At 43.2% G+C, this 24169-nt stretch overlaps 11 protein-coding genes across 11 annotated transcripts; 5 read left to right on the top strand and 6 right to left on the bottom strand.

Annotated features, from left to right (window-relative positions):
- Positions 1–70: 70 nt before the first annotated feature.
- On the top strand, positions 71–2524 carry IL334_000813 (uncharacterized protein; the record flags this gene model as incomplete). The annotated part of the gene is made up of 12 exons (XM_062932576.1): positions 71–139; positions 280–327; positions 449–630; positions 751–853; positions 916–940; positions 993–1101; positions 1165–1351; positions 1405–1568; positions 1622–1840; positions 1900–2276; positions 2340–2426; positions 2487–2524. 12 exons carry the CDS (start codon positions 71–73, stop codon positions 2522–2524), a joined length of 1608 nt encoding a protein of 535 aa, XP_062788627.1.
- Positions 2525–3311: 787 nt separating this feature from the next.
- IL334_000812 (uncharacterized protein) lies at positions 3312–5515 on the bottom strand (the record flags this gene model as incomplete). The annotated part of the gene is made up of 7 exons (XM_062932575.1): positions 3312–3804; positions 3882–4075; positions 4143–4338; positions 4439–4844; positions 4963–5169; positions 5227–5415; positions 5497–5515. 7 exons carry the CDS (start codon positions 5513–5515, stop codon positions 3312–3314), a joined length of 1704 nt encoding a protein of 567 aa, XP_062788626.1.
- A 501-nt stretch (positions 5516–6016) lies between these two features.
- Positions 6017–8194, bottom strand: IL334_000811 (uncharacterized protein; the record flags this gene model as incomplete). The annotated part of the gene is made up of 15 exons (XM_062932574.1): positions 6017–6116; positions 6207–6285; positions 6347–6440; positions 6502–6570; positions 6634–6697; positions 6762–6940; positions 7004–7098; positions 7163–7227; positions 7281–7295; positions 7357–7558; positions 7648–7756; positions 7819–7849; positions 7909–7964; positions 8023–8076; positions 8147–8194. 15 exons carry the CDS (start codon positions 8192–8194, stop codon positions 6017–6019), a joined length of 1260 nt encoding a protein of 419 aa, XP_062788625.1.
- Positions 8195–8739: 545 nt separating this feature from the next.
- On the top strand, positions 8740–10059 carry IL334_000810 (uncharacterized protein; the record flags this gene model as incomplete). The annotated part of the gene is made up of 4 exons (XM_062932573.1): positions 8740–8885; positions 8946–9117; positions 9176–9479; positions 9581–10059. 4 exons carry the CDS (start codon positions 8740–8742, stop codon positions 10057–10059), a joined length of 1101 nt encoding a protein of 366 aa, XP_062788624.1.
- Positions 10060–10282: 223 nt separating this feature from the next.
- On the bottom strand, positions 10283–11574 carry IL334_000809 (uncharacterized protein; the record flags this gene model as incomplete). Its single annotated transcript, XM_062932572.1, has 5 exons — positions 10283–10420; positions 10508–10895; positions 11010–11106; positions 11177–11414; positions 11515–11574. 5 exons carry the CDS (start codon positions 11572–11574, stop codon positions 10283–10285), a joined length of 921 nt encoding a protein of 306 aa, XP_062788623.1.
- A 1188-nt stretch (positions 11575–12762) lies between these two features.
- IL334_000808 (uncharacterized protein) lies at positions 12763–13952 on the bottom strand (the record flags this gene model as incomplete). Its single annotated transcript, XM_062932571.1, has 5 exons — positions 12763–12891; positions 12957–13338; positions 13413–13509; positions 13572–13812; positions 13893–13952. 5 exons carry the CDS (start codon positions 13950–13952, stop codon positions 12763–12765), a joined length of 909 nt encoding a protein of 302 aa, XP_062788622.1.
- Positions 13953–14835: 883 nt separating this feature from the next.
- IL334_000807 (uncharacterized protein) lies at positions 14836–16338 on the bottom strand (the record flags this gene model as incomplete). The annotated part of the gene is made up of 5 exons (XM_062932570.1): positions 14836–15033; positions 15169–15343; positions 15485–15657; positions 15736–15863; positions 15999–16338. The coding sequence occupies 5 exons, from the start codon at positions 16336–16338 to the stop codon at positions 14836–14838; spliced, it is 1014 nt and encodes a 337-aa protein (XP_062788621.1).
- Positions 16339–16785: 447 nt separating this feature from the next.
- On the top strand, positions 16786–17328 carry IL334_000806 (uncharacterized protein; the record flags this gene model as incomplete). The annotated part of the gene is made up of 3 exons (XM_062932569.1): positions 16786–16885; positions 16952–16984; positions 17147–17328. 3 exons carry the CDS (start codon positions 16786–16788, stop codon positions 17326–17328), a joined length of 315 nt encoding a protein of 104 aa, XP_062788620.1.
- Positions 17329–17621: 293 nt separating this feature from the next.
- Positions 17622–19010, bottom strand: IL334_000805 (uncharacterized protein; the record flags this gene model as incomplete). The annotated part of the gene is made up of 7 exons (XM_062932568.1): positions 17622–17647; positions 17726–18074; positions 18256–18363; positions 18550–18677; positions 18746–18765; positions 18830–18866; positions 18971–19010. The coding sequence occupies 7 exons, from the start codon at positions 19008–19010 to the stop codon at positions 17622–17624; spliced, it is 708 nt and encodes a 235-aa protein (XP_062788619.1).
- A 344-nt stretch (positions 19011–19354) lies between these two features.
- Positions 19355–21145, top strand: IL334_000804 (uncharacterized protein; the record flags this gene model as incomplete). Its single annotated transcript, XM_062932567.1, has 3 exons — positions 19355–19531; positions 19600–20022; positions 20114–21145. The coding sequence occupies 3 exons, from the start codon at positions 19355–19357 to the stop codon at positions 21143–21145; spliced, it is 1632 nt and encodes a 543-aa protein (XP_062788618.1).
- A 673-nt stretch (positions 21146–21818) lies between these two features.
- Positions 21819–23676, top strand: IL334_000803 (uncharacterized protein; the record flags this gene model as incomplete). The annotated part of the gene is made up of 8 exons (XM_062932566.1): positions 21819–21929; positions 22156–22232; positions 22344–22387; positions 22572–22681; positions 22740–22794; positions 22868–23123; positions 23182–23365; positions 23422–23676. 8 exons carry the CDS (start codon positions 21819–21821, stop codon positions 23674–23676), a joined length of 1092 nt encoding a protein of 363 aa, XP_062788617.1.
- Positions 23677–24169: the final 493 nt, after the last annotated feature.

The raw sequence follows: 24169 nt of genomic DNA, 5'->3' as shown, positions 1-24169 counted from the left end.
TCCATTCCAACCTGTTCTTTGCATATACCTTCTCCATTTAAGAAACCCTAGACATCAAAACATAGACAAAATGGAAGCTCGTAACCTCGATCACAGAAGAAACAATTTCAAAGGAAAAGCTTCTTTCTCAGCGCAAGAGGTGAGGATCTATCTGCATTCAACGCTTCTGAATGAAGGGTTGTTTTGGCCACCCAACTTATATGCCAACCCACCGCTGTGGACTCTCTTGACACGTACTGTTCATGTTGCTATAAATGCTGACGAATGTTCTCCACATAGCTCCGACGACGAAGAGAGGAACAACAAGTTGAAATTAGAAAGCAAAAGGTATGTTGATCTCGTTTTTCCCCCGATTTCCCTTCTTCCCGTCATCTTTCAGCGCTCGAGCAGGGAACACTCGGATATGATCTATACTGTAAGCATAGACTGATTCAATGACGACACGCAGCGAGAAGAATCAATTGCCAAGAGACGTAATCTGCAACCGGTTTCAGGCGATGATGGGATTGAATCGGATGATGATACCGGAGTTGATGTTGGTTCACTCGCCGATACTCTTCCAGGAATGCTCCAAGCAGTCTACAGTGATGACCAAGAAGCTCAACTGGATGCTACAACAAAGTTCAGGAAGTGAGTTATAGCGATTGCTTATGACTGTAAACACAGAATTCACGGTATCTCGGATGAGATGATCAAAAACAATGGGAGACAGAAAGGGTATGAGCTGACCATAGTTTGTGTTAACCTCAGGCTTTTGTCCAAAGAGAAGAACCCACCTATAGACAGAGTCATTCAATGCGGCGTGATCCCTCGATTTGTAGAGTTTTTGACAAGTAACAACACCATGATCCAGGTGAGTTGAACGAGGGGAGTATACGCGAAACAAATCGAGCAGAAGTTAACTTGTCATTTCAGTTCGAAGCTGCTTGGGCTTTGACCAGTGAGTTGAGCATAACTTGTACCAGTATGTCCCTTGCTGATATCGCTTTAAGACATCGCATCTGGAACCTCTGAACACACCCAAGTCGTCATTCAAGCCGGTGCTGTCCCGTACTTCATTCGCCTTCTTTCCTCCAGCGTTCTCGATGTCAGAGAACAAGCGTGAGTTGTCGATCAACAAAGTGTGTTCATGCAGGCGAAATACTAACAACCTTTATCCCTCAGTGTCTGGGCTCTCGGTAATATCGCTGGTGATTCTCCCAAATGTCGAGATCATGTTCTTCATCAAGGTGCTCTTCAACCTCTTCTCATGCTCCTTAATGAGAACCACAAGCTTTCAATGCTTAGAAACGCTACTTGGACATTGAGTAATTTCTGCCGAGGAAAGAGCCCTCAACCGGAGTGGGAACTCGTGAGTCAGCCGGACAGTCGGCTCACAAACAATTAACTAATCACACTGTCCAGATCTCTCCCGCCCTTACCGTCCTCACCAAGCTCATCTACTCCCTTGATGATGAGGTCCTCATTGATGCATGCTGGGCTATCTCGTACCTTTCCGACGGTTCCAATGAGAAGATCCAAGCTGTGATCGAGAGTGGTGTCTGCAGACGATTGGTAGATTTGCTCATGTAAGCGGATTCATCAAGAAAGACGAGACAGTTGGCTAATAGCACTGCGACAGGCACCCCTCTACTGCCGTCCAGACCCCTGCTCTTCGTTCAGTCGGTAACATTGTTACTGGTGATGACCTCCAAACTCAAGTTGTTATCTCTTCGGGAGCTCTCCCTGCCCTCCTTAGCTTGCTTTCGTCACCAAAAGAAGGCATTAGGAAAGAAGCATGTTGGACCATCTCAAATATCACTGCTGGCTCTCCCATGCAGATTCAGGCAATCATCGATGCGTAAGTCAATTCACGTCCGCGCACTGTGTCAGGAGCTGACAGCGGTTGGGCATATATAGCAACATTGTTCCTCCCCTTGTCAATATCCTGGCTAATGCAGACTTCAAGACAAAGAAAGAAGCTTGTTGGGCAATCTCTAATGCGACATCAGGTGGTCTTCAAGAGCCTAATCAAATTCGATACCTCGTTACTCAAGGCTGTATCAAACCAATGTGTGACCTCCTCACCTCTATGGACAACAAAATCATACAAGTGGCTCTCGACGGTCTTGAGAACATCTTAAAGGTCGGTGAAGTTGATAAGGAAGCCCAGGGTCCCGGTGGCGTCAACAAATATGCTCAGTACATTGAAGAAGCTGGTGGTATGGTCAACATCCACAACTTGCAACATCACGAGAACTTGGATATCTACAAGAAATGTTTCTACATTATGGATAGTGAGTCATTTTAGCCCTCGCTGATCAGTCATTGTACACCCCTTTGCTGATCTTGGAAACCAGAATTCTTCCCCGATGAGGACGAAGAAGAAGCCGATGCTGCTGCTCCCTCTGTTGATGCTTCAGGTCAATATGCCTTCCAATCAGATGGTATGTTGCGATCTACTTACTCTTGGATTTACGATAACTGATCGGTCTTGCCGTTTACAGTCGCCGCACCTCAAGGTGGCTTCAACTTTGGCCAGTAAAGCCAAGCCGTCTCACGTCCCGTCGTCAAATCGTTCTCTGGTACCTACCCAGGCGACGAATTCATCATTCCTTATTTTCACGGTTCTTGACCCTTCTTCCCTCTCTCATTCATGCACGGTACATTGGCGTATTTTATGTTCGTTCGGATACTTTTTATGTATATTTGTCCTAGTCTTCTTTTAGTCTCCACCAATCCGGGAGAATTCGCGTACTGTGATCTCCCGAACTACATCCAGGTAATATTTGGTGGTCTTCCCTGCTTAAGACAGGGGATTCCGGTGTTTTAATCGATATCATGATCCCTCTTACTTTCACGATACTCTTTCCATTATCTCTCTTTTTGCATTGTCATTCCTTTCTCTTCTTTCGCGTTATATCTCTCGATTATTTCGTTTTCCAGCATTTCATTAAAGAACATATACTCATTGTGCGACATTCAAGCTAAATCAAAAGCGCCAAACGCACATAGCACATCACATCAAGGATCTTAAAGTTAAATTGACGCGCGGATGGTGCGTCCTTCAGAAATAGATTTTCAGTTTTTTTCCATCAATTCAGGTATTTAGACTTAGGGAGTAGGTATGTAATGTATACTGAAAGAGGTGGGGGAGAGAAGAATGAATTATGCATTCTGGTCTCTATTTCCAGGGTTAACACTGAGCGAATATTGGAAGGCTTAGATGATTGTACTGCAGCATGCACCTGGTGTTCAATATCCATGGCAGTCGTCGATACAATATTCTACATACAAATTCTTGCACTAATGCCTGGTCACAATAGTTTCATTCAAACTGACAACCACACAGTAGTTTCACCATTGATTATTTCATGATCATCTGAAACGTCTGACCGCAGGATCACCTTCCTCCCGTGAGGTAAGACAATCGGATCTTTTCCTGCATTCATCAGAATTTCCCATCCGCCAGATCGTTTAAAGTACATGACATTCTGATTTTCATGGTCGATCCATTCTAAATCCTCTTCATTGCTCACTGGTAATAGATCTTTTCTGAGATGTAACGCTTCTCGATATAAATTGAGTACACTACCTGAGTTCAATTCTTGTAGGTCTACAGAATAATCTTTCATCCATTTCGGTTGTGGCAGATGGGGTTCTTTAGAATCACCGAATCCAAGATTTCTGGAAGTTGACGACCATGGTAAAGGAACTCTACATCCGTCTCTTCCAATACATTCACCATGAGTACGATGGAAATGTGGATCCTGTCTTTGTGAATCAGGTATCTCTATCACCTCTGGTAGCCCCAATTCTTCGCCTCTAAGTTGAGAAAAACGTTAATTCGTATTTGGGCATCCAAGCTCAACGAAATCAAGAAGATTGAAGGAATCGCTTACTGATAAATGTAAGTCGATCCTGGTAATCCTAATATCATTAACGTAGCGGCTTTGGCTCTTCTAGTTCCTCGAGGTATATCGATAGGTGGATCTTGGAATTTAGATAGTTTATAAGCGTTAAATGCTTCATCAAAATCTGGATATCCAGCGTTTGGAACATCTGGCAAAGCATATCGTGTAACATGTCGGATTTCCTATCGCGAGCAAGTAAGCTTACAGGCAGATTTATTTATTCTGTGTTCGATCTGTTTTCACACTCACATCATGATTTGATAATACCCAAGTAGTACTACTTTTAGCTTCTTTACTATCTCTCAAGGAATTGGTGATACAATCCTTAAATTCCGATGCGGAGAAATTACACAGCATGATATCAAATGAGAATGCTTGACCTAATCCTTGTGAAGATGCATACAGGGGCTTTCGATCTGGTGCCACCCAGCATTCCGCAACAGCACTTTGAACGTTATTAGCCTGGCACGAATCGGTCGTTTTCAGGGAACCGACGTTTGCGAGACAGCAAAACCGTCTGAACTCTGAAGACACTAAACACTCACAATAAGGGTGGATCATATTCCTGAAATAATCTTCTCCAATCCTTATATATTTCTTGAACTTCATCTCTATCCATATAAGGATGAGTGATATGTTTATTACCATTCTCCAATTTCTTTTCTCTTATCTTGACTAATTCTTCCCAATTAGGTAAGGGATCACTGAAGTCTTTTACTAAAGCATGAGCAACATCAATCCTAAATCCCGATACACCTTTGTCTGCCCAAAATCTCAATGTTGCCAAAAAATCTTGTTTGATTTCAGGATTATCCCAATTCCAATCAGGTTGAGAAGAATCAAACATGTGATAATACCATTGCCCGTCTTGACATCCGGATTTAGTCCATGAGGGTCCTCCAAACGCACATTGCCAATCTGTTGGCGGGATTTCGTTGTCTGCTCCCAGACCTGCGAATAACATTTGTTATCAGCGAACAGACAGATCCTCCACAACTCAACTCATCACAGCGTCTGTGCAATGCTGTCGCTACTTGGTCACCTTGGTAACCTGGATCAAAACACTTACCATCCCTGAAGATATACCTCTCCCTCTCCTTTGAACCTTTGCCAGCTCTCAAGGCATCTTGGAACCAAGGATGTTCATCACTTGAATGGTTGGGTACGATATCTACCATGACCTTGATATCCACTTTATGTAAAGCAATGACCATCTCATCGAAATCTTCGAGTGTTCCAATACGCGGGTCGACATTTCTGTAGTCTGATACATCGTCTTCGACACTCTTCCTATCAGCGTCAGGAATTCGTAGAAGCAAAGGAAGATGCTTACATCCACCATCTTTTAGTGCTGACGGATAGAAGGGACTCAACCAAACTGCGTCAATACCCAAAGAAGCTATATAAGGCACTTTGGAGGTTATACCTTTTAGATCACCAAGACCGTCTCCATTGGAATCACAAAATGACCGTGGGTATATCTGATAAATGACAGCTTGACGCCACCAATCAGGTGAATCAACTGTAGGATCATTGACTAATCATTAGCGAAAGCAGATGGACCAAGCGAATTCAACTGGAGGTTCGACTCCGTCAAACTTACAGGAATCGGCAGACTGCATGGCTGAATCGAGGAAAGTACGACGCTGCAGGGTGATATCGGTTTCAGGAACGAGGACAAGATATGGTTACGGAAAAGAAAATCAACTGTGTCGAGTAAGTATGAGGGGTGTAAATCGGTTCAAGCAGGTTTAGTGTCCGTATGTATCCACTTGGTATTTATACTGCAGCCCCAATGACAAGTGATGGAGGGCTGATACATTAAATATGAACTCCTTCCATACCTCTGAGTTATTCAAATAATGCAAAACTAGCACGACGTAAACAAGCGAGGTGAGCAACCGGTTATAGCAAAATCAAGCATTCTCGTAATCAGTGGTTCTTTGAATGGAAACAACGCGTTGGACTTTCGGTTGGACGAGTATCTGCCCCAAAGAAGTTATGGACAGAAACATGACATGATCACAAATCTAATGCATATATCACCTGACTGTGGACTTGTTTACTCAATCAACGCAGATCCCCAGTGACTTATGACTTATCCACTCATTCTTTTGAAGTGTTTATACCAATCTGAGCTTACCGCCTTCTTCGGTGATACCTACGGCTCGCTTTTCGTCGAGTGAGATACGTCCAGCGTGGATGATAGCCGTTGTGAGGACACTAGAGTGTACGCATGTCAGCCATTTTGTAGTAACTTGAAAACCTAGAATCGGTCTGATTGAAGAGAGGGACAGAGGAATGAAAACTCACGTTGCTCTGACTGTTGGAAGACCCTTTCCTTCATAGTCGGAAGCTTTTGATTTACCAGCTGAAACTTTTTGAGCGGCATCTACACCCAGATTATAAGCAATGCGTCGACCAACGTCATATGAATTTCATTTCAGGCTTACCAATGAATTTCTCCAAAGAGACGTATCCGTAACCTTTTTGACCGTCAAAGAAACCATCTTCATCGGGACTATACTTGACGTAGAAGGGGTTGTACTATTTCGTCTCGGCAATCAGCCTTTGAAAATAACATCATACAGTTGCCAACGTCACTTACATCAAGTTTGCCAATATCGTCTTCTACAATGCTGTATCCTCTGTGAGCTTGGTCTACTCGGACTTCACCCTTTTTTTTGCAATTATCATTAGCCCAGCCCAGGGACATTTACTTGTCTTTGAGGCAACTTACCTTTGCGGCCATGTAATGGAATCTTTGTTCTGAGTGAACACCAGCCTTCAATGGGGCAGCCCATCTTTCAACAAGGCTACCGTCAGCTACGAGTGACTACTGGATATGGATACACAAAGCTGACTTACGAAGCAGTGTAGACAGCGGTACCTCTTTGAGTAGGGGTCTCAATGTTTTCCCAGTCTACAAGAAGGGTGATAGTATCTTCAGTTCTAGGGTCACAGCCCATAGAAGTAGCGATACCGGTGGAAGCAGAAGCGGTTACTTTGGTGGGTTTATATCGACCTTCAACCATCCAACAGTGGATCTACAATAAAGGTTCATCAGCGTCCAAGTACAGAGGATCAAAGATGTATGGATTGGCACTGACATCGATGTGGTGAGAGTTAAGGTAGTAGGAGATATCAGAGTCGATACCTGCCCATGACCTGAATGTTTCAAGTTGCATCTTAGGTTGTGACATGTCTACGAGTATAAGAATCAGCATAGAGCCGCAAGTGCGGAAACCGGCATTCGAGATTAGACTTACAAGAGTTGTAGAAGTTGAATTCACCGAGCTTTTGGGCTCGTGCTCGAGCATCGTTGTAAGCGGGACTGCGGATCGAATTAGTTTCTTGTTTACAAGATCAGCTTATTGATGTACTCACTCGAATCGCTTGTGACTATTTTATTGCATTTGACATCAGTCTCGGTCGATTCAGGATTTCTATGGATTGTACTCACTGTTCTACGAAGCATACCAACCCTTTCTCTTCTGCCAGTTCAATCAATTTGATGTGATCCTCGAGTTTTTGAGTGGCAGGTTTGGTGACCAATACGTGGTGACCAAGGTTCAAAGCCTCTGAAGCAATTGGGAAATGTGTGCTGTCAGGAGTGAAGATGATGACCGCCGAACCTTTGGGAAGAGCTCGAAGAGCTTCCTTGTCTATGTATGCACCACAATGGGAAACAAGCGCAAAGGAGAATTTAGCTTCTAACCTTCACACAGGATTTTGGGGATGGACGCATACGTACAGGCTTCAGCATTTCGAAGATTGCCTTCTGGGAAACCACGGAAACTGAGATCAAGTCCCTTGTAGACATCTCCAATATTCTTTTGGAAATGTTGTTGGATTTCAGGGAACTACCCGAAAGCAATTCAGTTACTGTGTACTACTAGGCACTATTGAGGTAATCAAGGCTTACCTTTCCACCATTTGTACCAGCCATAACGATACTGTAGTTGCTCAATCGGTTAGTGGACGTTTCAATGCTCGTTTCTATCCGTTGACTCACTCAGAAACCTTTCCTCTTCGTCTGAGGTCAAACATAGTGATACCGACAACACCAATCTTGAAAATGAAAGTCAGTCTGGCTCAGGTCTAGAATGGGCTACGAAGGTCTACTCACTTTCTTGTCTGACTTGGATTGACCACTAGGAGTGATACCGGTGGTATACTCTCCCTGTCCCAATGTCAGCTTGTAGTCTCTCTGAGTACACAAAATGTGGTCGACTCGAGGGATGGAGACTTACGGTACCCATAAGACCGACAGAGATAGGGGGGAAGCTTTCGACAGGCATGTTGGCTGATGAGTTGTTCAAATTAGGGTAATGAGATAGCTGTACGTTTGTTTGAGATTGTATCTGGTAATGATAGTAATGACAACAAAGATGATCAACTACACATTTAGATGAAAATGCATCCCATGAATAGTTTTACAGTAACATCTGCAGATGTCACCGCCGGTGCGGAAAGTCCACACGGCCCGGTCTTACCGGTTACCGGCATCTCACACCCCTTCACGTCTTTTTTAGGGTAAGAATTGAGAGAAGGAAAGCCGGGGCGAGATGACATATTTATCAAGACAGACCCGAGGGCATGTTAGACGTGAAACGATGCCAAGGGCTACTGCAAATACTACGAGTATCTACCGCGATTGTCAAGGAAGTAAGCTAGGGTATTATTGTACAGTGAAACGAAAAGCATCCATCCTCATCGTTCAACTCAGGTGGATACCCGAACATTACCGGGATTAACATATAACGTAGAGATGTCTTAGCGTTAAGCTATTTACCTGAAATCACTTTTCAGTAGCATTGCTGTGTTCAAGTTCAGGTCATACATCATGAGCACTTCTGAACGATTAATATTATTGGGTACGCATGCAACGTCGATACACTCGGTTTTATTTGATCCGGAAACTCGAACTCTCAAGAAAGGAGTCAGTACTACCAACCTTCCAGCTCAACCAAGTTGGTTAATCAGACACCCGTACGTGCTACTTTAACAGAAAATCCTCCAAATCTACTTTTGACTGACAATTCCATTCAGATTACATCCCGAGCTCATCCTTGCGAATGGATGGGTGGATAATAAGCTGTTTGTTTATAAACTTGCTGGAAAGGATGGTAAACTCGAGCGTTTAGCGGAAGCAGATACAGGTGGTGAAGGACCAACACATTTTGCTATTTTACCTGATGGTTCAGAAGTCGTCATTGCTCATGTAAGTCTATTGGAGAAAACCTTTCTGTGGACTTTCTGAGCGCTGATCGTGAGAGCAGTATCGGAGTGGTAGTGTTACCGTACTTCCTCTTGGAGCAGATGGATTATTCGCTGCTTCCGCTCCTACTCTGGATAGGATCTATAAAGGGACTTATACACCTATGAAACATTGGCGTCAAGAGGCTGCTCATATGCATCAAGTGGTCCTTCATAATGGAGAAATACTGGTACCTGATCTTGGAGCTAACAAAATATGGAGATGGAAGTGGGATACCGAAGCTAAGAAGCTCAACATGACTGGTGCGATTGAAGATGGTTTTGAAGATGGAGATGGTCCAAGACATCTCGTTGTTCATCCTTCAGGTAAGTGTCACTGATCTTTCCTACGCACACGTACACGTACGCGCGTTATCTGGTGAAGTCAATGGAACACTGATAACGATCTTGTGGATGGATTCATGTAGGATCACACGTGTACACCCTCAATGAAGTTGGAGGTGTTTTGACCATACATACACTTCCATCTTCCGGAGAATCGAAATTGGTCAAACGATATTCCATTCTGCCCCCTGATGATGATGGACGACGTAGGGACACTGGAGGAGCCGAAATCATACTTCTACCTCCAATCAAGCCCGAAGGAAGGATGCTACTCATCTTGTCCAATCGAGATTCACCATTCGAAGAAGATACAATGGCCTTGTTCTCCGTATCTCAGACAGACGGTGCGGACGTTGTGAGAGCTCCTAGAGGGTGGATCGGAGGAATAGGTAAACACATTAGAGCAGTTGAACAAGACGAAAGTGGAAGATACGTGATTGCGACCGCTAGAGATACGGGTAGGGTTGTGGTTTTAGAAAGAGCAGGAGAGGATGGACTAGAACTGCAAGAAGTGGCTAGATTGGAAGGGTTCGAATCGACAGTTGTACCTCTCTGGATCTAGATGATGTTTTGTGAAGTGCGACCTAATTTATCTATACATAGTGAAGCTGAACGCGTGATGTAGAATTTCCTTTAACCCCTGCTATAGATGACTACTGAGCATGTTTTTATACCTCTATTTGCATTTTGTACTACTCTTTTATCTGATCTACTATCTACGGAATGGAGTGAATCATTGTTGGCACACTGCGCGAACAATAAGAGCTACACGGCGGCATCGGCAATCATTTGGCTGCCCCATATGATTTAGTAACCTTGTCTGACTGATATTCCGTTTTCAACCATTCCTCCAGGTCTTTCACCCATGGGAAGTATTTCTTAGTCTCTTCTGGAGTACCTTCTGCGCCAAATTCATTGTATGTCTGAGAGCCCATTTGCCATGCGATCAGCCGTTGTGCCGTATGATGAGAGACTACTTGGCAGTAACATGACAAGTGTGATGGACTCACATTGAAAGCGACTTTGGCAGGTTCAGGTAACCCCCCATAAGCTTGTTCCCTTGTCAAACCCTCAACAGGAAATCCAAACTTCTTGAGGATCTCAAGGAGGCCTTTGAGGGGATAAGCACTACCTGCAAGATGTATTTTCTTTCCCTTGAATTTCTCATTATCTTCATCAGATGAAACTAGAATTTCAGCCGTAGCTCGACCGATATCTCCGGTTCCGATTAACGGGAATTGTATATCAGGATTTAGCAGAGCAGCTACAACAAGAGAATAGCCTGGAATGTAGAAATTCTCTAAAAATCCTCCTGGACGGAAAATGGTCCAACTGATATGATTTTTCCCTGAGGAAGAAGAAATCAGATATTCTTCGATTTGTCGTTTAGTCTCGAAACTATCAGAAATCAACCCATCAGTCATGTCGCTACGTTGAAAGGCAGCCTAGGCATAGGGCAGGTATAGACCTCATTTGTTGGTGGCTGGACCAGCTGGACCTGAATGCGCTCACTGAGGTACGGGAGTGGGACTCAACCCAGATAAATCTGCTCCGCTATAAACGATTCGTTTCACTTTATGACTTATGGCCAAATCAACAAGGAGTTTCCCTAAAATAGCTGGTCAGCTCTCTTGATACAAATATGGTGAATACCAATAGCACGTGTGAGATCTACTCACCTTGTGCAAGTTCATCGCCACCGAAAGGATCTAAAACGACAAATACGCCATAAATCCCATTTTTGCTTTGATCATCAAAGATCTTGGCGATAGATTGATTATCCGCAAGCTCTCCTTGTACTACTTCCACATTAGGTAGACCTGAGAGGGCCACAGCAGAATCAGAAGTTGGGTTTCGAGTCAATGCTAGAATGTGATATTGGTCGTCCACGTTCTTCGAGTTGTAGTCGACCAGAGCCTAATGAAAAGTCGTTGGGTCAGTGCAAGTCCTAATCTAGCATTGCAGATCTCGAAACTAGATCTGTATATAGATTGATGACTGAAGGCTCGGGACTCACTGTCACGGTGGCACCACCTTGATGACCCGTTGCGCCCGTCACAAGAATTGTTTTAACCATACTCGTTGCTCCGTTTACTTAGTTAAATCTGAGAGTATGATGGGAAGAATGAGGTCTGGCTTTGATCTTCGTATTCGTTCGTCGCATTCAGGCCTTATATTCCACCCGGTCTGGTTTACGACACAAGCTTTGTGGGGTCATGAATATATTGACGTGGCCGGCGGACATCTGGTGAGCTGACGGAAGGCCTGCGGGCCCATGAAACAGCACGCAATGCGTCACGTATATGACCACTGTCTCTATTATAGTGGCCAGCCGTAGGAGTCTGCTGGGACCATAATCCGGACATCGAGTAACCCTGTGACCGGCGGCGAGTACAACGAATGTATCAACAGTAGCACATTAATTTTTGTCATTACTCTTTCGGTCAATGTCCGACAAACGATCGGGCACTGTCCTATCGGGTATTATCCCGTCGCTCAGAGTGATTAATCATCAAAGGGGTCAAGTCAATGCTTTTCTCTCATGTCTTGATATATCTATACGACGTGGATGTTGTTCAAAGAGTTTAAATATGATATAATCTGTCCTTCCCATATCATTCACGAGTTTTACCAATCTGGTATCAACTTTGGCATATTCCAATGTCTCGATTATCGTTCACTCCTCGTTCCTTCATCGATTTTCCCATCTTTCAGCAGCCAAGTACGCATTGCTACTTTCGTCCAACTTACTACCTGTGCGGAGAAGTCATTGTCACATGATCGATTATACTTGAAATGCACAAATGCAAATGCAAGAACAATTGGGAAGATCGAGTGATGATATGGGGGCGTGAATTGTCTCCTCAGTGGATGTCATCTTAGACTTCACAGCTATGCACACCAGATGGGGTGAGATTTTCCAGCTACTAAAGCGAAGGGTAGGAGGTAAAAGGGATTATACCTTGCGGCTCTGATTGAAAGAGAGTTGGGATCCGAAAAGGTAGCTGCATCCCTCTGCACTCAGTGAGTTCAACGCATCTATTCCGCTTACAGTATACATACCGAGCTACAGCCAGAAAAATGTTGAATAGTGTACGAGTTGCATACGAAAAAGAGAGAAAGAGAGATAAACAGACTATGAAAACTTTAAGTAGTACGTGCGCGCGCAATCACATTTCAACAAAAAAAACAAGATTTTTTGTGATTGGTTACATGTGAATAGCATCTGACGAAGCTGCATTGCATGCCGGACTTGACATACAACTTACGCCTGTACACTGGGAGCACCTTTGGGCTTGTATTCTGTTTTTAGCCATTCTTCTAAGTCTTTTACCCATGGGAAATACTGTTTGGTTTCTTCAGGAGTACCCTCCGCGCCATACTTGTTGTATGTCTAAATTAACAATTTAATTAGTGATCGTATACTGACCAATTAAGTACAAGGAATAAAACACTTACATCGAAAGATATTTTGCCCGCATCAGGTATCATTGGCCAAACTTGTTCTTTTGTCATTCCAGCCACTGGGAAGCCGAATTTTGAAAGGATTTCAAGGAAATCTTTGAGGTAATAAGAACAACCAGCAATATGAATCTTCTTTCCTTTGAACGTGTTCTCGTTGTTGGAAGATACGAGTACTTCAGCGGCTGCTCGACCAATATCACTTGTTCCAACATAAGGGAATTTGATTTCTGGATTTAATAAGGCTGCTACTACCATTGAATATCCTGGCATATATAGATTTTCTAGGAAACCTGCTGGTCTGAAAATGGTCCAATCTAAATCTTTACCAGAAGAAGTAGAAATCAAATATTCTTCAATCTGTCGTTTACTCTCAAAACTATCACCCGCTCATCAACATCGTCTCCCTTCCGGCGATGAAATGGATGATATAGAATGATTTTGGCTACTCACTGAGGTACAGGACTAGGAGCAAGTCCCGAATAATCTGCTCCGCTGTACACGAAGCGTTTCACCTCATACTTGATTGCCAAGTCAACGAGACGCTTGCCTACAAATCGTCGATCATCAGATAGTGCTGGGAGTATTGTAGGTTCAAAAAGATCAACTTACCTTGCTCGACTTCTTTACCGGTGAGAGCCTCTAAGACTACGAAGATACCAAAAATGCCGTTCTTAGTTTTCTGGTCCTCGAAGACCTTTGCTGTGGACTCCGCATCATCCAAATCCCCTTGAACTAATTCTACATTGGCTAGAGTGGAGATAGCTTTGGCAGAATCAGAAGATGGATTTCTGGTTAATGCTAAGATTTGATATTGGTTATCTGTATGCTGAGAGTTATAGTCGACTAGAGACTAGGATGATGATGATAGTTATAGTTTAGCCAGATAATCATAGTCTACATGTTCTTCTATAGTAGAAGGGCTGAACTCACTCGAATAGCGGCACCACCTTGTTGACCTGTTGCACCTGTAATGAGGATTGTTTTGACCATTTTATATATATGCTTATTTCAATAAAGTTGTAGATGTAAGATTTGCGATTTTCCTTGGGGTTCTAAAACTTCGTTCTTCATCTCACCAAGGCTTTATTTATAGTAGTGTTTTCGTCCTCTGACTACATTGTCAATCCTAGTATCGCTTCTCGGTGGTTTCGCATTAGATCTGAGATAGATGGCCGAACCAGGTAAAGGAATTCCATCCTTTCAATCGGAAAAGGCTGTAAAGGGGTATTTGCGTTGCATTTGGAAATGAGGGGTAAAGTCCAAAGAAAGTAAAGAAAACAACCAAAAAAAAAACACAAAAACGATACCGAAACAAGCTTCTTTTGGTTAGAATTAGACTTGTTATAAGTCCTGATAAGAACGCCAAGAATAACTACGAGTAGTCAAAATCGGGCTAAATAAGGAAACAACTGGAGTTTCTGCGTGTCTGCACCATACCGGGCGCCCATCCGGTGGCCCTCCGGCGGCCGTGATTAGGCATTTAGTGACTACCTTTTATTAGAGACCAATCGACGCACTTATGACTCTGATTTGCGATAACTCATCCATCCCGAATGGACAATGGCATCCTCTTCGATATTCATTGAACAAGTAGCATTACACAGGAGATTCCACGATACAACTGTAAGCAGGCCATATGTCGATTCATTTCTGATTCCCGATCATGTTTGCGATTGAGTTCTTTCGCATCACTGCTCAAGCCTAATAAGCTAGTTTCGATGCAGACATCTGATACGGGTCAAAGAGTGTCAGAGAGATCACTGCAGTCGTGTTCATACATACATACGTTCCATTCCCATACATATATACAACGATAGTCATACGAGCGCTCAAATGCCTGGTTGGTCTTCATCATTTCGTTTTCCTGCAGAAATTATGTCAATAGCTCAACCAATCTCCCCTCATCGACCCTCCATCCTTCAGCCGCCAAGTATGCAGTGACACTCTCGTCTAGAACTTTCTTTGCGTCTTCTCTGATCCATCTGTTGGGCCAAGACGAAGTTGCTTGAGTGAAAGAAAGATATTTCAATCGTTCTTGGATCGATAGTATCGCTTGTGGTCGAAGAGGGATCTATGACATTGCGATATGTATCTTTAGCCACTTTATCCTAGAAGACCATCCTCGAGAAGGTATCTGTCCAAAGGAAGAGTTTGAAGATACTGGTATACGAGTTTGGTATGTATTCAGGGAAAGTAGGCAACTTACTAAGTTTGGGACGGACCAAAGGAAAGAAAAGCTTCGCTGAGTAGGTTGAACCATCAATGTATCAGCTGTGAATATGATTCCAGACACCGGTGTTGGTTTTGTAGGTAAATCGTCTTTGGGAGGTGCGGGTTCTCCTAATCTATCCCAGTAAAGTATCGATGATCCTGGGAAATGTCTAATCACCATTGATTCAGTATAAAGCCAAAAGCCAACAGCCAGTGTCATTTCCAGGTTTCAAAGACATGGAATATGGAAGGACGCCAAAAGATTTGATTAGGTGAGGAAAAGAAGGGGCAAGACAAGAGTATTTACGCACCCACCACACTGAATCACTTTGACTCCCTTTCCCAATTCTTGCTCCCCCTTCCACCATATCACTTGATCATCATGTGTTATGTCTCCTGAACGCTGAAACCACTCTCTGTCATCCTCACAAAGATATAATGGAACTTTGAGGGCCCTTGACCATGTCAGAGATGTAGTGAAGAACTGTAAAATGCAATGATAAACGTGTCAGCAGGAAGCAAATGTCAAGGATTAACGTGAAATAACAGCGATAAAACTCACATGAGGATGAGATATAGCAATTGCTCTCAAAGGTTTTGAGAGAGTAGTGAGATGGCCTACTAGAGGTAAAGAGATGAATGAAGCACAATCCCATATGTAAGATCCTTCCGAAGTTTCGATTAAGATCGCTAATTAAATGACAAAGGCGTGGTTCAGATCAGCGTCACAGTGCCCAGTCATAGTTTTCTCCACGGCCCTCGCTTTCCAACAGGTAATGAGATCATGGACAAGGAAATTTGATCCCTCACGTGCGGTTTACTCACGAGTTTGATTTATCCCAAAAGAGGGATCACAAGCTATCATTTTGATTCTACCGTCTTCATCGTCCTCTATCAAATAATTCTTTCTTTTCTCACTCTCTTTATCATTCTGTTTCTGTATATCCGATTCAGCTAATTCAGCTAATGAAGACCATTCTTGTCCTGTTGAAGGAACGTATTGTCTTGGATCTTCACATATCAAGCAATTCTTTTCGATTATAGGCGAGGATGCAGAATATTGCGTCCCGCATGCTTTACATATTGGAAGCAACGCATCAGATTGTAACGCTTCCAACGAATGAAGAGGAATAGAAGGTGATGGTGCTAATTCGATCCTTGGCATGGTGAAGTTCAGTATCAAAAAAGGATAAAAGAGAGAAGCGTATATTTTCGAATAAACAATTCCACAAATACATCATTTGCGATGATTTACCCGTTCGTACCTTTTGGATTACTATTTGATTTCCTCACACCATTGTTGCATCGACAATTTGGGATCATCAGTGATGGTTCTCATGAGGTATAACCATATTGTATGCACCTGACGCTGTCCTCTTGCAATGACTCTTTTCATATACACATCCACCTTCCATTCGAAGTTGTTTGTCCTTCCAAAACACTATGACGTCAAGACCTCGCTAGCTGAACTTTTTTCCTTTCCTATTTAGGTGATGTTCCATCAGCCTTCGTATCTCTTTTCCACACTTGATATATCACACATTACTATCATCAGACAACAACGGGTCTTAGCAACATAAACTGAAGACGCAAGCATACCATACCAAGCGAAATGTCATACAACAATACTACGACTACCACAGCTGAGCCTAAACACACCGTCGTTCCAGGTACGCAAGCTGATGGAAGTGCAGGAGCCAATGCTGGTCAAAGTGAGTATGAATGAGACTCAGGTAAGATCAATCGCAAAAGAAACGAGAAAGCTGATGATGTTTTAGCACTTGGAGATAAAGTGAAAGGAGGATGGAATGGTGAGTATTCATGTCAATGACCTAATTCACGAAAGGAGTGTACTAAAATCTCATCTCTATTCTCGTTCGAATAGTATTTCACGGTTAGTTTAAAAAATTGTCATTCGACATCATGCTGAATATGCAATACTGATCACCGATCAATAATGTCCGGTAATACAGGAGCAGGCGAAGCGATCCGAGGTAACGCCAATTCTTTCATTGACAACGTCGGTGAACAAGTCGCAGGTAGAGATCCAGCTAGTCAACCCCAAACTCGTACAGCAGGAGGTGAAAGACCAGCTGGTGTAGCTGCCAATGGAGCTGATGAGATCCAGAAAGGTGTGGCTGATCTGAAGAAATAGACGAAGAAAGATTACAGTAATGGTTAGAAGAGAAGAAGAGGAGGAAGAAATCTGTAGCTATAGTATAATAAGATGAAATGTAGACACATATTGAATGAATTAGAAGAAGCCGCTTGTCCACAAAGAATCGTTGAATGCAACTCATCTCAGCGATCACTTCCCAGCGATAGCTTTCATGCTTTTGATATTCGTACTGAAGTCTATCTACCGCAACGACCTCCTCAACTTCGAGCACTTTTTGGTTTATCCGTCCGCTTATCCCCTTTCTCCTCCCAGTTCATCTAAACCATCACTTAGATAGCTTTAGATTTAGAGAGTTCTATATCACCATGTACAAAATCAGCTAAAATTGATTCATTCGAACCATCTTGACAGAAACAGAAGATCGATTACTCACGCTCAATTTGTGATAAAGCTTCTTCTAATAGTTGTTTCTTGAAAGCAGGTTTAGATAATTCAGATTCAACGTTAGCTTGAACTGTTTTAACTAAAGCTGCTTGTTCAGCCTCTCTTTGTTGTTGTTCGTATCTAACCCAAGAATCAAGAACGGCTTTGAGTTCGGATTTGACTGCGTTCTCTTGAGCGATCTTGAAGTTCTCATGTTCGATAACATTGGTCTCTTTGGCTACTGCGTAAAGTGATTCGGTGAGAGGAACGACGTCTTTGAGTTGAGATACGGACTCGATTCGGTCGGTAACGGCTTTGGTGTGTTCAGATCGAGCAGAGTTGAGGATACCTTTGATTCGCTATTGGCGTGAGATATGTTACAGAAAAGGGAGAGAAATGCGAGTGGTAAGAACGATGGAGGGACGAAAGTGGTATGTCGGATAAGTGCAGTGGTGGAGTGGAATGGAACGGACATCAAAATAGTTTATATCAATCAATTCATCAATGACGTCCATTTCTCGGAAAAGATGGGTGACTAACCTCAATGTGGTTGTTGGCCCATCCAGAGTAAGGAGCACCGATAGATCGAGCGATGGCGGTGAAGATAACCAAGAAACCAACAGCAAGAACGGTCTCTTCGTTGGCAACCTGATTGATAGCAAGAATGGTGATCAGCACATTGCTCAGCTCAGAACCCCGTTTCTATCCCTGTTATAGCGGCATATCCATAATCCTCCGATAACTTCTACAAACTAAAGCTCTATTCGATATTCCGTTCAGGCTTCTTCCTAACATTCACATTTTTTCCCATCTACACCGACGTTTGACACTCACGTAAAGCTCTGAAGATATGGCGGCAGCTGTTAAACCTGTACCTAAGAGTACACCACCAGTCTTTGTGAAAAGTGAAGATGAAGGGACGGAGTTGATGATTTGTTCAGCCTTTTCATCGGGTGTAGGTTCTATTTTTTCCCATCCAAACAGGTCAGATATCTAAAACTCAACAATCTAAGAAGGTGATTTGACTAACGGGTAGCAAGGAACCGAACGCTATGTATAAATGGCACCATCAGCTTATCGTACTTTATCATTGAGGTGATGTTCAAGAACTCACCTTTGGGCAACAACTCGAGGAGCAGGCCTGGCGAGAGCTATACATTGAAAACGAAAACGGCCGAAACACATCCGACATTAGCATTAATCCCATTTTCTCTCGGTTTTTTCTTCTCCAGACCTTCTAAAGATGGTGACTTACCCGCTGTCCGAAGGCTCTTGAGGGCGAGACGAGAGGCCATTTTGTATCTAAGAAAAGGATGATGAGTGGGGAGTACAAAAGGGGTTTATGAACGAGAAGGATTGGAGATTACGGTTGTTTTCAAATGGGGTTTGATGGTGTCGACGAGTGTTGCTATGGTGAGCGAGTACGATTGATCAAGTATGGTGCAAAACGGAGTAAAGTGAACCTGGAAAGGGTCCCATAACACCGAATCACCGATCATGTGGCAATTTATCCTGATGTTAATTACCCCCGGTTCCAGGATCCCATACGCGAATTCACGACATATAATAGATATTGATGTCAACTATCTCATCACAACAGACGTATCAGATACACCTTGAGATACGATCATATATAAAGATGTCAGATTCAGGAAGAGAAGACGATCTTTTCGGTGATTCCGATAATGACGGACAAGCCCAAGTAGCTTCTCGCCAACCGTCGCCTGTAGCTTCAAGTTCCAAATCACCTGCTCAAGCTCAAGCTCAAGATCAAGCTCAATCACCCGTTGTGGACGAGGATCGAGCTGGTGATCTGGTAAGCTACGATACATATCCAAGTGCGAACCAGAAAGGATGTATAGCTGATATATATGACCATCGAAGTTCGGTGATGATGACGAAGAAGATGAAAGAGCTAAAAGAGGAAGGACCTCGACTGGTACACCCGCTTCACGTCGATCAGGCTCTCGGACCAGATCCAGATCCAGATCTAGATCAGGTTCAGCGAATCCATTAGAATATGAAGAAGAAGATGTCGGAGAAGAAAAAATAGATGAAAGATGGGCAACATTACCTATTCCACAATGGAATAAAATGAAAGCTACAGATGATAAAGTTTGGCATATGAAATTACCTGCATACGTAAATGTCGATTCAAGCCCATATGAACCTGATTTATATAGAGAAAATTTGAATGGAGAAGAAACTATAGATGGGTCAATAAATCCAATTGCCGCTAAATCAAGAATGATCGGTGTGAGGAATACTATTAGGTGGAAATGGGTTACAGGAGGTGATGGTGAACCTGTAAGTCGTTTTCGTTAACAGTGGAAGGAAACGCAGTATACGAGGAGGAGTAAAATGTCGCTAATGCTGATGGCTCTTTCCCTCAATTTAGATGCGACAAAGTAACGCTCGTATGCTTCGGTGGTCAGATGGTTCAGTTTCACTTCAATTAGGTTCAGATCTGTTTGATGTTGCACCTTCACACGGAGCGACTTTGGCTCGTCCACAAGACCCCAAACCGCCTATTCCGGCCGGTAAATCTACGGAAGAAATTATCAATACCGTATCATCAACCACCTTCTTAGCTGTTACAGCACCTAATGAAACTGTTTTGGTGACGGAAAGATCAATAGCGGGACAATTATCATTGTTACCCACATCTATGGATTCGAAAACACATTTGGAGTTGGTCAAACATGTCGGACAACAACATGTCAAACATTCAAGGATGAAAATGTTGGAGGAGACCGCAGACGAGGAAACGTTACAAAAGCTGTTACTGAAATCAGCACCTAACATTGATCTAATTAAAAGTCATAAACCAATATCATCAACAGTCAGAAAGTCAACCGCCGGTAACAGCAACAGATTAGGTAGAACCTCAAGTGGTGGAGTCAATAAGAGAAAGTTCAACAAGAAGTCATATTATTCGGATACAGAAGATGAAGAAGGTTCAGATGTATCAAATGATAAACCTAGATCATCAAGGAGGACGGCAAATGATTCATTAGCTGGTTTAGGTGCAGGTGGAGATTACGATGAAGATGATGGATTCGTAGTTGCTGATTCTGACGAAGAAGATGATTATGGTAAATCGTCTTCAAAGAAAAGGAAAAACAAAAACAAAAAGAGAAAGGGCAAAAGCTACAGTGATGATGAAGATGACGAGGATGCCGTTGAGGAAGAAGAAACTGATTTAGATGAGATGGAAAGGGCTGAGAGAAGAATTGAAGAGAAAGAAAGGCAGAGGAAAAAAGCAAAGATTTCTACAACAGGTGGATCAAAAAAGAAATCAAGAGATTACGTGGACACTGATGAGGAAGAGGAAGAACAAGCTGCACCTGCCGCAGGAGGCCAGGATCAAGATGCTGAAGGTGAAGAAGATGTTGATATGGATATGGACGTTGAAAGTGAAGAGGATTAGCGGTGTGATCATGAGATATCATACTCCAAATTGCCCTGTACAACCATCAACATCGCATGAATCACTTATATTGTAAACTGCTTAAGCTTAAACAAACGAACTTGATCATGCGAGAAGTGGAAATGAGCTGTACTCACGCGTATTCCTGTTGACTGAATCTTGGTCTTTGTCTCTTCGTTTTATTCCCTTCATATGCTGATACAATCTACTGACTGTATAGTAAGTATCAATAACGACGATGAGCCCGGAGGTAAACAAGCGAGAGAAGAGTACGTCATTCATCTGATGATTGGGCAGTAATGCTGCTGTGTTGATCGTCACAACCACTTGAAATATGATCCGTGCGCATCAAATCCTGCATCAACACCATCGTCATCGTTTGATCATGTGTTTGATTTGGACTGGAAATGACCGAATGACATCCCCGACACAATAACACTTTCCCCCCAGGGACCAAGAATGAGACACACAAGGCGAGTGACACCTCCCCCTTCCATCCTATAGGTATTGTCGAAGAGGTATATAAACCCCCTTTTTCATACACTAATCACAGCTTTCTTCTCTTTTTCTTTCTTTTCTTTCAACCTACATTCCATTCGATCATTCCTCATTATACAGTCAAATTCTCTCTTGTCATCCTCATTCCAAAATCATCTTGAGATCCTAATCAAGGATGTCACCGATCCTTCGTAATATCGTAGCTCTCTTACCTTTTTCTCTCACCTTTAATGTCATCGATGAGCCTCAACAAGTTCTGGTTCAGGCTTCATCTTACAAACTTGCTGTGAGTAATGAAACAAATCTATCTTCTATTCGCATCTTCTACTTCCTATCTCGCAAAAGCTTTCATATTTTCAAGCTCGTCTCTATCAATTTTGATTTCTCACGTCAGCTTTCACTCCTTCGCCACAAGCCTATACAACTCACATCTTCTCGATACTCACTCGCCCCTGTCTTGCTGATCATCTTTGTGTATTGTACATCTGCTAACACTACCATGTACACCGCAGAAATCCTACACTGGCAAAAGCTTCTTCGATGGCTTCGATTGGAAGACCTTCGATGACCCTACACATGGACGAGTGAAGTAAGTAGTGACTGTCTCCGTCTCACTCGCCCCAATATGCCCTCATAGTCTCATACAGATCCTCACTTCCCCATCCTATTCATAAATGCTGACAGCTTTTTGACGCTGCAGCTACGTTTCCGAAACCGATGCTAGAAACAAGAACCTTTCTTACGGTAAGTTCCTGGTATCGTGACTTTATGTTTTGTTTTCATTCGGTCTTGATCTACCTTCCATCACATGAATCACCCTCGACTGCGCGCTTGATCCGAGCCCCTTTCCTTTGCTGTCCATTTTATCACAACGTTGTCTGATGGCAACCATATTCAAGATTTGTGCTGAATCGTCATCTACATGCAGTCTCCGATCACAACACATTTGTCATGAGGACCGATTATAAACACAAGGTTCAACCTGGACAACGAGGTCGAGATTCCGTCAGGATCGAGAGTAAAGATACCTTCGGTAATGTAAATAATGCTTCCTGATAATTTCTTTTACTATAGCTTGAGATAACATCGATTCCAGGGAATCTTTATTGCCGATATCCAACACATGCCAGTTGGTTGTGGTACATGGCCAGGTACGCCATTCACCTCTCCCGATCGATCTCACATCTTTACTTTGTTCAGTCTCCTTTCGCTGACCACTTGTAGCATTTTGGACCTCTACTACGGATCAATGGCCCAACGGCGGCGAAATTGACATCATCGAAGGAGTCAATGGCCGGGGCACCAATCAAGGTACTCTCCACACTACACCGGGTTGCACCATTCCTAAGAACGTCGATGAATCAGGTCAACAACTCAGCTCCGACTGCGCAGTCCACGGGAGCGATAACCAAGGCTGTGGAGTCAAGGACAACCGAAGAGATTCCTTTGGTCCTGCTTTCAACAAAATCAGTGGTGGGTGGTGAGTATAGATCTCCCCTTCTATTCAGCTGACGACGAATTCGCTAATCGTCTCACAGGTACGTCATGAAACGATCAGACACGGGCATCAAAATGTGGTTCTGGCCTCGAGGTGGTCACGCTCCTGCCGATGTCAGAACCGGCGCCGCCCATGTCGACCCTGCCCATTTCGGCAAACCTTTCGCCAACTTCCCTTCCACACAATGCAACATGAAGGAACATTTCGGTCAACATCGAATCATTGTAAGTCCTCGGCCCATCGGTGTGTTTGCGTGTGAACTTGTCTAATCAGCATTCAGTTCGACAATACGTTATGTGGGGACTGGGCAGGAGCGGTCTACGGTCAACAAGGATGTCCTAGTACCTGCGAAGATCACGTCATGAACAACCCTGATGCTTTCAAAGATGCTTACTGGAAGGTCAGAGCATTGAGAGTTTACGAATTGAAGAGCCAGACATCAGAGGATGAGGATGAAGCGGCTGTCAATGATGGTTACGAATATGAGTATGAAGACGTCGATTACTCTGTCGACGACATGGTTGTGGTAGTTTAGTGCACGTTAGGTGTGATTTTCAATTGAATTTATTTGATTCGTGTTGTAGATGATGAATCAAATCATGTATCCCATGTTACCGCTCACCTTTGTGGCTTGGATGATTTAGTGCAAGGATTATGAGATCGTGTTTTGGTTGCTTGTCGCCGTGGTCGTTTGTAACGTTGAATGATGAAAATGGACCCTACTTGTATCATTGATCCCCCTTTTTTGGTTGTTGCACGGATCGTTTTGTCGATGATTCCTTTTTACAACGTGTTCTTGGCTTTTTGTCTTCCTATGGTTAGAACGATTGCATGTTGTTTGTTTGGCGTTACCAATCTATTCATGTTACTATATAATGATGAAAATGCATATCATTCCCTCTTCTCTCTCTCTCTCTCTCTTCTATCAGTTTCATTCGATCTTTCCCCTCAATCTCCTCTCGTCTTCTTATATCGATATTGACTGAGTCAATCGTAGTCTCCTCCTCCGTTTCATTTCTACCATCACA

Source organism: Kwoniella shivajii, chromosome 1, assembly GCF_035658355.1.
Source record: "Kwoniella shivajii chromosome 1, complete sequence".
NCBI lineage: Eukaryota > Fungi > Basidiomycota > Tremellomycetes > Tremellales > Cryptococcaceae > Kwoniella > Kwoniella shivajii.
The sequence above is the reverse complement of the archived record's forward strand: the minus strand, read 5'-3'. Positions and strand labels throughout refer to the sequence as shown.